Source organism: Orbicella faveolata, unplaced genomic scaffold, assembly GCF_042242905.1.
Source record: "Orbicella faveolata isolate gen_17 unplaced genomic scaffold, um_ofav_v1 contig_1, whole genome shotgun sequence".
NCBI classification, from domain to species: domain Eukaryota; kingdom Metazoa; phylum Cnidaria; class Anthozoa; order Scleractinia; family Merulinidae; genus Orbicella; species Orbicella faveolata.
Window position 1 is genome coordinate 18,582,450 of NW_028301536.1, and position 11,834 is coordinate 18,594,283.

The following is an 11,834-nucleotide window of genomic DNA, read 5'->3' on the forward strand; positions in this document are numbered from 1 at the left end:
AAAAAAAAAACCTGCTAATTTTCTCATATCAAATTTTCTTCATATTGGTAATTCTTACTTTGCGTAGTTCGAGTAGATTCAAGTAGAATTGTTTCCATGTCAAAAATTGCATTAACAATTACATTAATAATATTAAGGGCCCATTAACCGATTTATCCGCGCGCTCGCGCACGTTGCTAAGGAGGTGCAATTTCACTTCCGGTTACTTACGTTAACCTGAGCGCAGAAAATAAAAATAACTCAATAACTTCCAAATTTGCTCACATTTTAGATGTTTTTCTTTGAGTTTCACAAAAAGCAAAGTAAAAAAAGTACAAGCAAAGACAAAATAAAAGAAAGACAGAAAAAAAAGAGCAATAGAAAGAGAAAAACGAACTCCGTGTGGCTTTGTCTGATCTTACCGAAGTGTGCTGGTAGTGTAAATTGCGCACGCGCTGATAGGGTAACTTTCAATATATATCGGGCGCACTTCCGGTTTCTTTAAATACTAAAAGAAACGCGGTTTTCCTTAAATCCAGCCTTTTTTGACGGATTTCGATTAAAGCCAAAATTGGAAACATAGTTATGCATTCCTTTTTCAAAATCATGCTTTTTTCAGAAAATTACGAACTTTTTAATATTTTGAAATTCTCTCAAAATCTGACCTTTTAGAAATGAAACAAAATCTATGCATAGCGTAAACAGGATTTAAATTAAAATATGAAATCAATGAAAAAAATTCCGATAAAGTAATTTGCCTGGGAGCCTTTGCGTTTTTTCAGTATTAGTCACATGACCATGGGCGTGGCCTGATGACGTCATCAGTAGTGTTGCTGATCATGAAAAAGTTAAACACATGAAATAACTCAGAAGTAACTAAAAATGACGACGTTATATGAGAATTAATTTTCCCTAGCAACGGCTCGAAAAGATCGGTTAATGGGCCCTTAACGGTCTCGTTAGGAAACGTTTGAGGTTGTCCTTCAGTGGCATGTTGATTAAATAAATGATTCGATCGAGGCCTTGAGCTACTGTATTTTGTTTTTATTCCAAGCTTTCGTCGATCTACAGCATCTCAGGGAAAAATGTATTTCTGTAAAAACTGACCAATCACGTTCAACGGACCAGACTTATAACATCATCGCCTGACAAACACTTTTCACTTGACTCTGAAGATCACTTGTGCTCAGGTTGTCGAAACGTCAGTCGCCAAAAACAGTTCTTTCCAGAACTACCCTCACCCGGTCGATCACACCATACCAACTACACTGAAAACAAATATATTCGACCAAGAGTTTAACACTATTACTACTTTGTTCATTGATCAACATGTGTTTCCTGCTTTACCTTATCCCACCTTAACTTGAAATTTAATATCAGATTTTCAATGCTGTTTTACTTGCAATTCGTCTTTCCTAGTAATAACAGCAATTCTGTTACCGTAAAATACACTGAATTATTGACAGGGCTGATGTGTAATTTCTATTTATCATCTGGCTAAATTGGTCCGCGATGAAAACCAGAATTCTGATTAGTTTCCGGACCGCTCACAAATTAATTTCGGCGAATTGTTTTCTCAATTCATTGCACAAAATAAACAGTTTTTTGATAAGTGAAATCTTTTTACGTTCATCAATGTTTGGAAGGCAATTCAGTTAAATGTTCACAAAAGCGACGCGATAAACGTAAATAAATACCGGGATAAATGCAAACCTTTCGCGCGCGTGTTTACCGAGAATGGATCGTGGAGATGCATCAATTTAGCAGCAGATTAAAAACAGCCATTTAAATAAGTACTGAAATAGCTGTTTCCGTTCGTATTCGAAAATATTGGTCTCGCTATTTTCTTTGAATTTTTTTGTACCTCGCCTGCAGCTCGGTCCATAAACCTGCAAAATTAAAAAACACTCGACCAATATTTCTCCAATACGAACCTCACAATAGCTCAATGGTATATATGAGTGAATTAGAGTTGCACCTTGTAAGACACCTTTTCGCTCACTAGTTGATATACAGTAGTCACAGACACGAGGAAATTTATCGATGCTGTTCTCGCTTCGCGCTCCTAACGACTGTGCGCAACGTGTTAACGATGTAGACTGACTGCAGCCATTGAAATTCCAGTTGTTCGCAGTAAAAGCATATTTATTGGGTACTTGTAAGCTCCTACCTTTTGGGGCCATTGAAAATACAGTTTTAAAGATCTACTCGATTTAAACGTTTGCTCAAGACGGGAAACTAATTAAAACCTTTCGCGGCTGACTTCGATTCTCGCCTGCTGATGGGTAGATTTGACAATCGAGGCAACTATATTGCAAGTTCAAGAATGAAGAATCAAGAAAGAAATGAGACAACATTTTAGTAGCTGTGAAATCATTTATTGAGGAAATATGCGGCTTAATGGTATTTCCGAAACATAGTCACAAAAGCTGTTAAAATGTACTTCTTTCAACTAATTCATTATTCATATTTGTTTAAATGTAAAAGATAAAGCTTTAGACTGTCAGATGTCAAATAGCATCCTATTCACAACATCCATTTTGTAAAAATAATTATACCCTCAGGTTTTTTTTTAATCGTTATTGTTAAATAATGCTAAAATGCACCTGCCAGTTTTGTAAGGCAGATTGTAGGGTGTAGGCAATCGCTTCTTCAATTTTCCTACATAACACAAACCACAATAACAAATCAAAATTTTCAAAGTAGTGGTATTATTTGTCACTCAAGGACAGATGCACAATTCGCGCGCCTCTTTAAATATCGGTATTTTAACAACTCTACGTGTCATTATTCTTTAACTTTCTGCTTGCTTTTTGTGAGTATAATTCGCCACAGGAGTATTCTGCTCAATTAAACTCGGAGTGGCAAGTGCTGAAGGGAGGCCGTTTGATATCGTGCTAACTGTTCGGGTGCGTCGCCTAAAGCTGGCGCAAGCTGTGTGACTAACCGATCGTAAAGCGTGCCTATACTGCGGAATTCTCCAGGCGTAGAGAAATGGATTCACCGCGCAGCTAATACATAGCATCGGCAAGGACAACGCTTTTGTGATTGCAAACGCTATCTTGCCACATACACCATTGCTTTCTTCCTCGTGGCATTGCTCTTCCAAATTGTTGACGATTAAATAAGGCACGATCGATATAAACAGCACAACCATAATTAACACAACCGTCAAAACGATCTTCTTTTCTAGGCTTATATTCCGGACGAAAACGCGCGATCTCCCGCCTACCGTGTTCTCCGTTCGTCCAAAGACGAAGTTTCTTGAATAACGACGGAATTCGATGTAAGTGGCCGCGTAGACAGCGCAAAGAGATACCAAGGGAACTGTAGTCTGCAGGTGAAGATCAACAGAATGGAACAGTTCTTCGGAGCCACCGGTCGAATGAGAGGCTTCGAACACGCCACAAAAGAGCCAGATTATAGCACAGCAAACGACGACTCTCCTCGTTGTTACGAGCGCTTTATATTTCCAGGAAAGCTTGACAGCTAAGTACCTATCAACTGATAATGCAACAACCGTCAGAATCGAGATCTTTGTACTGACATGAGAAGAGATCAACGAAATCTTGTAAAGCTTCTCTCCCTCGACTCCAGTTGCGACGCAAAACATGTGCGCTGCATACAAGGGCTGTACGAAAGATCCCCCAATAAAATCACTTAGCGCGAGACTAACCACAAAAGATGTAGTAGCGCGCGTTCGGAAACACTTGTGTGGGTCTTTGTAGACAGTAAACAGCAGAAGACTGTTTGTTGAAAACGCAAGTACGCCAAACAACAAACTAAAAATTCCTGCCAAAAGCGCCACCGTTGGAATCTCTTCAATATGTTTATGATCATGATCGTGTGATTCGAGGCTCTCGTTCATAATTGCGATTTCTGGAAACTGTTAACCAGTAAAAGCTTTATCGTCGAAACTCGTCATTTGCCCGACAATATGGAAAAATGTTATTCATAACGTTGACTAATGAATCAGCTTGGTCACATGAGCCCGCGAATGACTCAGTTTCGCGCTTTTTTCTCTCGCAATGTTCTTTTTTGCAAATTGATCCCCGAAACTCGTTGGACTGAGAACAAGCGCCGGTTTCACAAGTCCTTTGTGTGAACGAAACAACATCTAACCACTGCTTGATATAACCTGTGTCAGTGAGTTTTCCCATTTGCTTACGGTATAAATTGACAAGTTCTCAGTTGAAACAATAGCAGATGACGTCCAACAGATGATTGTGACATTACCTCTATCCATTATGCCTCCAAATTAACACTCTCTACCGCCAGGAAGCAGCTATTGTAAAATTGTGTCAGCCAACCAGACAATGGCATCATTTAATGGCAAACTCTTCTACTAAAAGAAATTAAAATTACCGTAATCATCTGTCGCTAACGAAAGAGTATACAATTGCCTCATTCTAGAACAACCGGTTTCTGGCTTAGCTGATGCAATTTCGTGTTATTGAGAAAGAGTATTATCGACCAATGCACGTTCTCTTAAATAGGTATTAAATTTCTACGGAAAGAGAAAAGAAAAAATAGCTTCAGCATTTACTTTAAGGCAGAACTTAAAACAACAATGTTAAGCTGGGAAAGTAAATTTTATTGTAAATTTGTTTTACTTCCGTGGATGATGTTACTTTTTTATCAATAATCTTTCTGAAATTCAGTTGAAACAGCTTCCGTGTGTGCAACGTAATGAAACCTTTCAAGAAATGAATACATGTTAGATGTCTTTGAAGCTCAAAAGATCTTTAGCTAACGACAAATAGGAAATTTACTCGCCGTAGAATTTTTAATTAAAAGAAAAAAATCCTTCTGGTAGATTTGTCATTTAATTGAAGAGAAATAATATGGGTCTGATATCTGAAAACACAACTAACTGTTATAGAGAAGCCGCGCTTAAAATCGCATATTAAAAAAAATAGTAATAATGATCACGAGAAAACCTAAAATGAATGATTTCAATTTGAAATCAAATGGCTCGATGGCTAATTCATTTTGATTGAGTGTTTTAAATTTTGGAAACAAGAGGATTATCCGAGATAATTTCATGTCAAATAAATTTGTCCACGACAAATTGAACAAACCGGTGTCTCACTTCGTAGCCTTCCTTTCTCAGCGCTTGTGTTACTAAGGTAATTCTGATTAGTTTCCTCTGCGTCACAGCGAGGCGCAAAATGAATAAAACTTAACGAAAAAACACGCAGCAAACCACTTAGTTTTTTACAACGTGCTCACCCTACAAGTCCAAGATAACACGTACAAATATTCACTATTTTCGTTTCCTTCGTTTTAATTAAACGAATCATAGTTATTGGAGCTGAATTAACATGAAACAAAAGTTCCATTCCGACAATTTATGATGGAGTTGTCGACCAAAAATATTGACTACTACTATATAAAATAACGACTGCGGCTGCGGGGGATCGATTTACCGTAATTGCTTCCGGACAGTTTTACTTCTTTAATCCATTTTATGCCCTCTTTTTTGTGTTAGCATGGCTTGAAACCGTAGAAACATAATTTCCGTTTTTTTTATTTTGTTTTGAATGAATAGTCAGTAAACAGTAGGAATTTCAACTCTTAATATTTATGTTAACATCGGGCAAGGTGTTTTCTACCTTGTTCCCAGGGTCCTTACTCGAGGAGGGAAGAAAGAGGACTCTGGGAACGAGGTTGGGACGTTTTCTGTTACCCGCCGCAAGGAAAATTCTGTTCCAATCGGAGACAGAGTGCGTTCAACATAACAAGAGTTTTTTTGGGATAAATGTGGAGTGTTTTGGGCAGCAAAGGAAATATTGGCTATAATGGGAATCCTAATTTTAATTTAAAACAGGTGGAGCTAACACAGTATTACTCTTAATATTGTCATTAACTGATTTTCAAAATGTACACATATTGTTCGAGTAACATAGAAAGTGTAAATGAACATTACTGACCCAAATACGTATGGTTATTGACCAAGGGTGAGGTTAAGGTGGCTGGATATTGGCCAAGTTTTTTTTTTTTGCGTGGTTATGGACCTCGACTCCGTCTCAGTCCATAAACTCGTTAAAAAAAAGAACGAGGTCAATATCAAGCCATCTTGACCGAACAAGCTTGGTCAATAAAGGATCTATTATATGGCTTTCGAGGAAATTTTTCTTCTGGGACATGGCGGGTAGTCCCGAGCGGGCAAGATTTTTTTTTTTTTTTTTTGTAATTTTTATTTTTTTTCAACATTTTGGGTTATAATACATACAATACAACACAAGACATAACACTAGTTACAATACTTACAATACGTCATAACTACAATAGATTACATACAACAAATTATAATTACTAATCGTAGCCTAATTATACCTAAAGAATATACAATGCGTTGTTTACAATAGTGCAGCTACCCAAATACAGAAAAAAAAAAAAAAAAAAAAAAAGAAAGTAAGTTAGTGACATGCTGAGAAGGAGAAATTACAAATTAAGCTCAACTATTATTAAGAGATGGCATTAGTTTTTCCCACTTTTTGTAATGTTTATAAAGTTGGTTATTTTTGGTAGCTATTTTTTTTTCAATGTAATAAACGGTTTTTGTCTTTGCTAAAAATATTGTTAATGTTGGTTTAATTTTATTTAATTTACATTTATAAATAAAAAACTTTCCTAGCAGTATCAAGTGATTCAGGATAATAAAGTCTTCGTTGTTGTTGAACACTCCAAACAATATATTTTCAAATGTCAAAGTGTCCAAAGATACATTCTGGTTTGAAAGCCAAGAAGAAAAAGCCCGCCAGAAGTCTTTTGTTGTATCACAATAAAAGAGCAAATGTTCGAGGGACTCGACCTCTTTCAAACAAAAGGTGCACATTGGTGATTCAATCATTTTAAAACGGAATAACCTCTCATTTGTGAAAATTATATCGTTTAATAATTTATATTGGAACTCTCTAATTTTTGTTTCAAGTGTGACAGTGAATGGTAAAGAATAAATTTTTTTCCAGTCTTCTATAACCTCTGGATATTTGTCCTTCAACTTCCTTTTGGCGGTTGGAGGAGTTTGTTTCTTTGTTTTAAATCCTTTATACAAAAGTTTTGAAGAGGCTTTTAACAGATCCGATTTGGTTTCGTCGATATAAATATACACTGTATCCAAATGCTGTTGAGGATATAGTTGCTGATGTTGAATATGTGATTCTTTGATAATTAATCTCCATTCTTTTGGTATGGCATCTACAATTCCTATTAATTTGAAGTACTGGATTGGAGATAGATTCGCTTCCAACACTTTAGGGCTTTCAAGAAATTTACCCGTATCGGATAACAAGTCACCAATTTTAACAATTCCTTTAGTAAACAAATGTTTTTCAAAAAGAGATTTTCCGTGTATCACAATATTCCTATTATTCCAAATAATTTGGTCTACAACATCCTCATAGGTGGCTACCTTGGATTTCTTTAAATTACGAAATGCCTCTAGACACTCTTTGTAGAATATTGGAAGATGAACGGGGGATTGGGCCGAGCATGGGTAGAGTATAGACGTGTTTTTGCTAGCTCCGCTCAAAATTCGTATATGGAGGCCTCTACATGGCAGAAAAAGGAGAAAAGTTCAGACGAAAAACTCATGTAGAGAGAACTGGGCCAACTTGGAGAAGTGTATCCAACTCGTCGGAAGAAGAATCCCTTTCACCGTTGGAGAAGAAAGCCAAAGTCAAGTTGCACATGTCTGACACGGTGCAATCGAGCGAAGAAGACGAAACCGCCGCTGCCGTGGAGTTGGCTAATTCTGTAATGCCGAAGCTAGACCTTGTTCTGCAGAAGTTAGACAACATGGAAAAGAAATTGGACATCCTTGAGGGTTTTGTGAAAGTGGTCGATGGAAAGGTTAACAAGTTACAGGATAAAGCTGAGCAGTTTGAAAGCTTCAGCAGGGACGCCACAACAAAACTGAAGGTGTTAGATGAAGGAATGTCGTTCGCAAATACAGAGATAGAAAATTTAAAGAAGAAAGTAAAGCTTCTGGAACAAACTATCCAAGAAAATACAGTAAACACCGAAAACAAATTCAAGGGAAAGATCGAGGCCTTAAGAAACGAGAAGTTGTATATGGAGGTGTATCAAAGACGGGAAAACCTTCGCTTCTACGGCATTGCTGAATCTTTCCACCTCTCAGAAGAAAATGTCAAAGAGGTGTTAATTGGCTTTATACAGAAGGAACTTAACATCAGCGAGGCGGATTCTTTTGAGTATCAACGAGTGCACCGCATTGGCAAGCGCGACCCATCGCAAGAAAAACCAAGACCAATAATCGCACGTTTTTTGCGATACTCCGACAGAGAGCGAGTCATGTCAAGTGCAAGAAAGCTGAAAGGAACTGGTTTCGGAATATCGCCAGACCTTCCGAAAGAAATTGTGGACCGCAGAAAGGAATTAATGCCTAAGTTCAAAAAAGCAAAAGAAGACGGAAAATCGGCGTTCTTCAAAAGATCAGAGCCGGACAAACTTTTTATTGAGGGTATACGAATCTTCTAATTTCTTTGGAACATAAACTCTCTATCTAGGTATTCATAACATGTAAGCCTCATTCACACTTGTTCTTAAAAATGGAGCTGCATGCGTGTCATCTAGTTAGCGCAATGCGTGCAAGACCTATTCCATTAGTAGCGCAATTAACAGCTTTTATCGCTGGCTACTGTTTTACATACATGTTCAATTGTAGTTGTAGGTGTTATAAATGTTTTTCTTTTGTTTCTTTTTCCTTTTCAATATTAATTAGTTTTACCTTTTTTTTGTTCAAGAGACATGCAAATTTTTTCATTAGCTCATCTACTAAAGATTACTATCTCATTCTCTGCAACTGCTCGCCTTTTCACTTAAATATGTCCTTAAAAAGTTACAAAACTTAATTTAAATTTTGGTATCCTATCCTTAAATGTTCGGGGGATAAGATCTTTTGATAAACGAAAAGCACTTTTTCATTGGTGTATGAAGGATAAAGCTGATATAATTTTTCTACAAGAGACCTACAGCACATCCGAGGTGGAAAACACCTGGAAATCCCAGTGGAGAGGAGACTTGTTTTTTTGTCATGGTTCTGAACACAGCAGAGGTGTCTTAACACTAGTCAAAGAAGGGCTTGACTGTAAATTTGAGGTATGTAAACAAGATAATCTAGGTCGGTATATCATTCTAAAAGGTCTTGTTCAAGGTCAATCTTTTTTATTTTTGAATATCTATGCGCCAAATAAGACCAACGAACAATGCATCTTTTACGACGAAATACAGAACGAATTCGACAAATTGGAAATTGACACTGATTGCAAAATAATAATAGGTGGTGACTTTAATGTTATCCGCGACCCAGATTTGGATGGATCGGGAGGATCTCCAAAATTGAAAGAATCGTCCAAAAAGATAGAAAATCTATGTTTTTCTCTTGACCTAATAGACATCTGGAGAATCAGAAACCCAAAATTAAAACGTTTCTCCTGGAGACAGAAAACTCCAATGATTCAACGGCGGTTAGATTATTGGTTGATATCAAATAATATACAGGAAGAGGTTGATAAGGTCGATATTATCCCTGCTATTAGATCTGACCATTCCGCCATTACGTTGTACATTAATGGTATAGAGAACTCAACCTATGGACCGTCTTTTTGGAAATTCAATGCAAGTTTGTCAGAAGATAAAGAATATGTAGACCTAATTAGAAACAAAATCGGTGAATGGGTAGACGAAAGTAGAGAAATCGAAGACCCGCGGGTTACCTGGGATTATTTAAAATATAAAATACGCTATGAAACGATTGGTTATAGTAAGAAGAAAGCAAAAGAGAGAAGGTCAGAGCTGGTAAATTTGGAAATTAGATTAAAAGAGTGTCAGCGAAAATGTGACGAACACCCAAGTGCTGAAAATCTCTGCGATTTAGAAGTTCTCAAATCAGAATACGAACGCCATTATGATTATATAACACAAGGAGCAATCATAAGATCTCGGGTGAGTTGGTATGAAGAGGGCGAAAAGAATAGCAAGTATTTTTTAAATTTAGAAAGTGCTAAAAAGAAAAAGACATGTATACGGAAATTATCCGTGGATAATGATTCATATATAACAGACCCAAAAGAAATAATGAAAGAGATTCATGATTTCTATGAAAAACTCTATGATAGAGACTCGTATAATTTAGGTGAGAATTCAATTGATCGTTTCCTTAATGAAGTGGATACTAAAAAATTGTCTGATGAAGAGAAAATGACTTTAGATAAACAACTTACTAGATCCGAACTGTACGAAGCATTGAAGACATTTCCGAAAAACAAAACACCTGGAAGTGACGGTTTAACTGTGGAATTTTACTTGGCGTTCTGGCACGTGGTTGCAAAATATCTCGAAAAGTCTCTAAACTTCTCTCACCAACACGGGCAACTATCAACTTCGCAAAAGCAGGCAATGATTACCCTATTGGAGAAAAAAGATAAAGATAGACGATTTATAAAGAACTGGCGACCTATCTCACTGATCAACGTAGATGTTAAAATTGCATCCAAAGCGTTTGCTAGAAGGCTGGAGCCAATCCTGCCAGAACTTATTCACCATAATCAAAATGGTTTTATCAAAGGAAGGTCTACATTTGATGCAGTTAGAACAATCGATGATTTACTTGAATTGGCAAAACTCACAAATACAACAGGTATTCTAATGGCAATTGACTTTGAAAAGGCATTTGATTCTCTGGACCATACATATCTATTTAAAGTATTGGAAAAATTCAATTTTGGACCGTATTTTTTACAATGGGTAAAAACATTTTATACAAACATATCCAGCTGTATCTTAAATAACGGCTTTACTACAGATCTTTTCTGTATCCATCGTGGTGTACGACAAGGTGACCCTCTATCACCTTTATTATTCATCTTAGCTTTGGAAGTTCTCGCATGTCAAATCAGGCAGGATAAAACCATACAAGGAATAATGGTCAAAAACGTGGAGATCAAACTCACGCTTTTTGCAGATGACATGACTTGTTTTCTAAAAGACATAAATGCATATTCGCGACTTTGTACAACTTTAAAGGTTTTTTCATTGCATTCTGGTCTCCGAATTAACGACGATAAAACAGAAGTTTTTGGTATCGGCCCACATAAACTAGTACAAAATGACTTTACTCACAAAGTGCGAAAATCATCAAGATATTAGGTACCGTTTTTGACTATCACAAACCATCACGAGACAAAGCAAACTTCGACTCAATATTCAAATCTATTAAAAAAACGCTGAGTATGTGGAAGTGGAGGGGTCTTACCCTGATTGGTAAGATTCAAATAGTTAAGACCTTCATTATTCCAAAATTTTTGAGTAAAGCGACTGCAATCTCAATATCAAACGATCTTGTCAAGGAGATAAACAGACTGATTTTCGGTTTCATTTGGAAAGGTAATGATAAAATTAAACGGACCGCGCTTATCAATGATATTGAAAATGGAGGACTAAAAATGCTTGATATTGAATCCATGATATCGGCTCAAAGAGTGATGATCTTAAAAAAGTATCTAGGAGAGAGCAACAGCACTTGGAAAACTATTTTAGATGATTTCTTTTTTGGAAATATAGGTGGAAAACTCATCCTGTTCTGTGATTTTGAAACTAGTAAACTACCGGTTCATCCTCCGAGCGGGCAAGATAGCTCCATCTTGCCCGCTCGGGTAGCCAATCACAGAGCAGGATTTGATTCATCCTGCCCGCTAATGGATTCAGCCATATAATAAAGTTCGTTTTTCGCCATCTCAGATGACAGTTGAATACAATTTTGAGAATGAAATTTGAGAACTGGGTAATAAACAGAAGACAGACAGGCTTACGGTAAAATTTTGTTTTTG

General features: G+C 36.8%; 2 protein-coding genes across 2 annotated transcripts; one reads left to right on the forward strand and one right to left on the reverse strand.

Annotated features, from left to right (window-relative positions):
* Nucleotides 1–2,335: 2,335 nt before the first annotated feature.
* LOC149118308 (adenosine receptor A1-like) lies at nt 2,336–4,510 on the reverse strand. Its single transcript, XM_089293641.1, has one exon. It carries the CDS (start codon nt 3,845–3,847, stop codon nt 2,774–2,776), a length of 1,074 nt encoding a protein of 357 aa, XP_089149767.1. The 5' UTR covers nt 3,848–4,510; the 3' UTR covers nt 2,336–2,773.
* Nucleotides 4,511–7,455: 2,945 nt separating this feature from the next.
* On the forward strand, nt 7,456–9,354 carry LOC149118309 (uncharacterized). The gene has a single exon (XM_089293646.1). The coding sequence runs from the start codon at nt 7,540–7,542 to the stop codon at nt 8,482–8,484; it is 945 nt and encodes a 314-aa protein (XP_089149772.1). The 5' UTR covers nt 7,456–7,539; the 3' UTR covers nt 8,485–9,354.
* Nucleotides 9,355–11,834: the final 2,480 nt, after the last annotated feature.

Bases quoted from the DNA above. Each gene is read 5' to 3' on its own strand.
- LOC149118308 (XM_089293641.1), bottom strand. From the start codon at position 3,847: ATGAACGAGAGCCTCGAATCACACGATCATGATCATAAACATATTGAA.
- LOC149118309 (XM_089293646.1), top strand. From the start codon at position 7,540: ATGGCAGAAAAAGGAGAAAAGTTCAGACGAAAAACTCATGTAGAGAGA.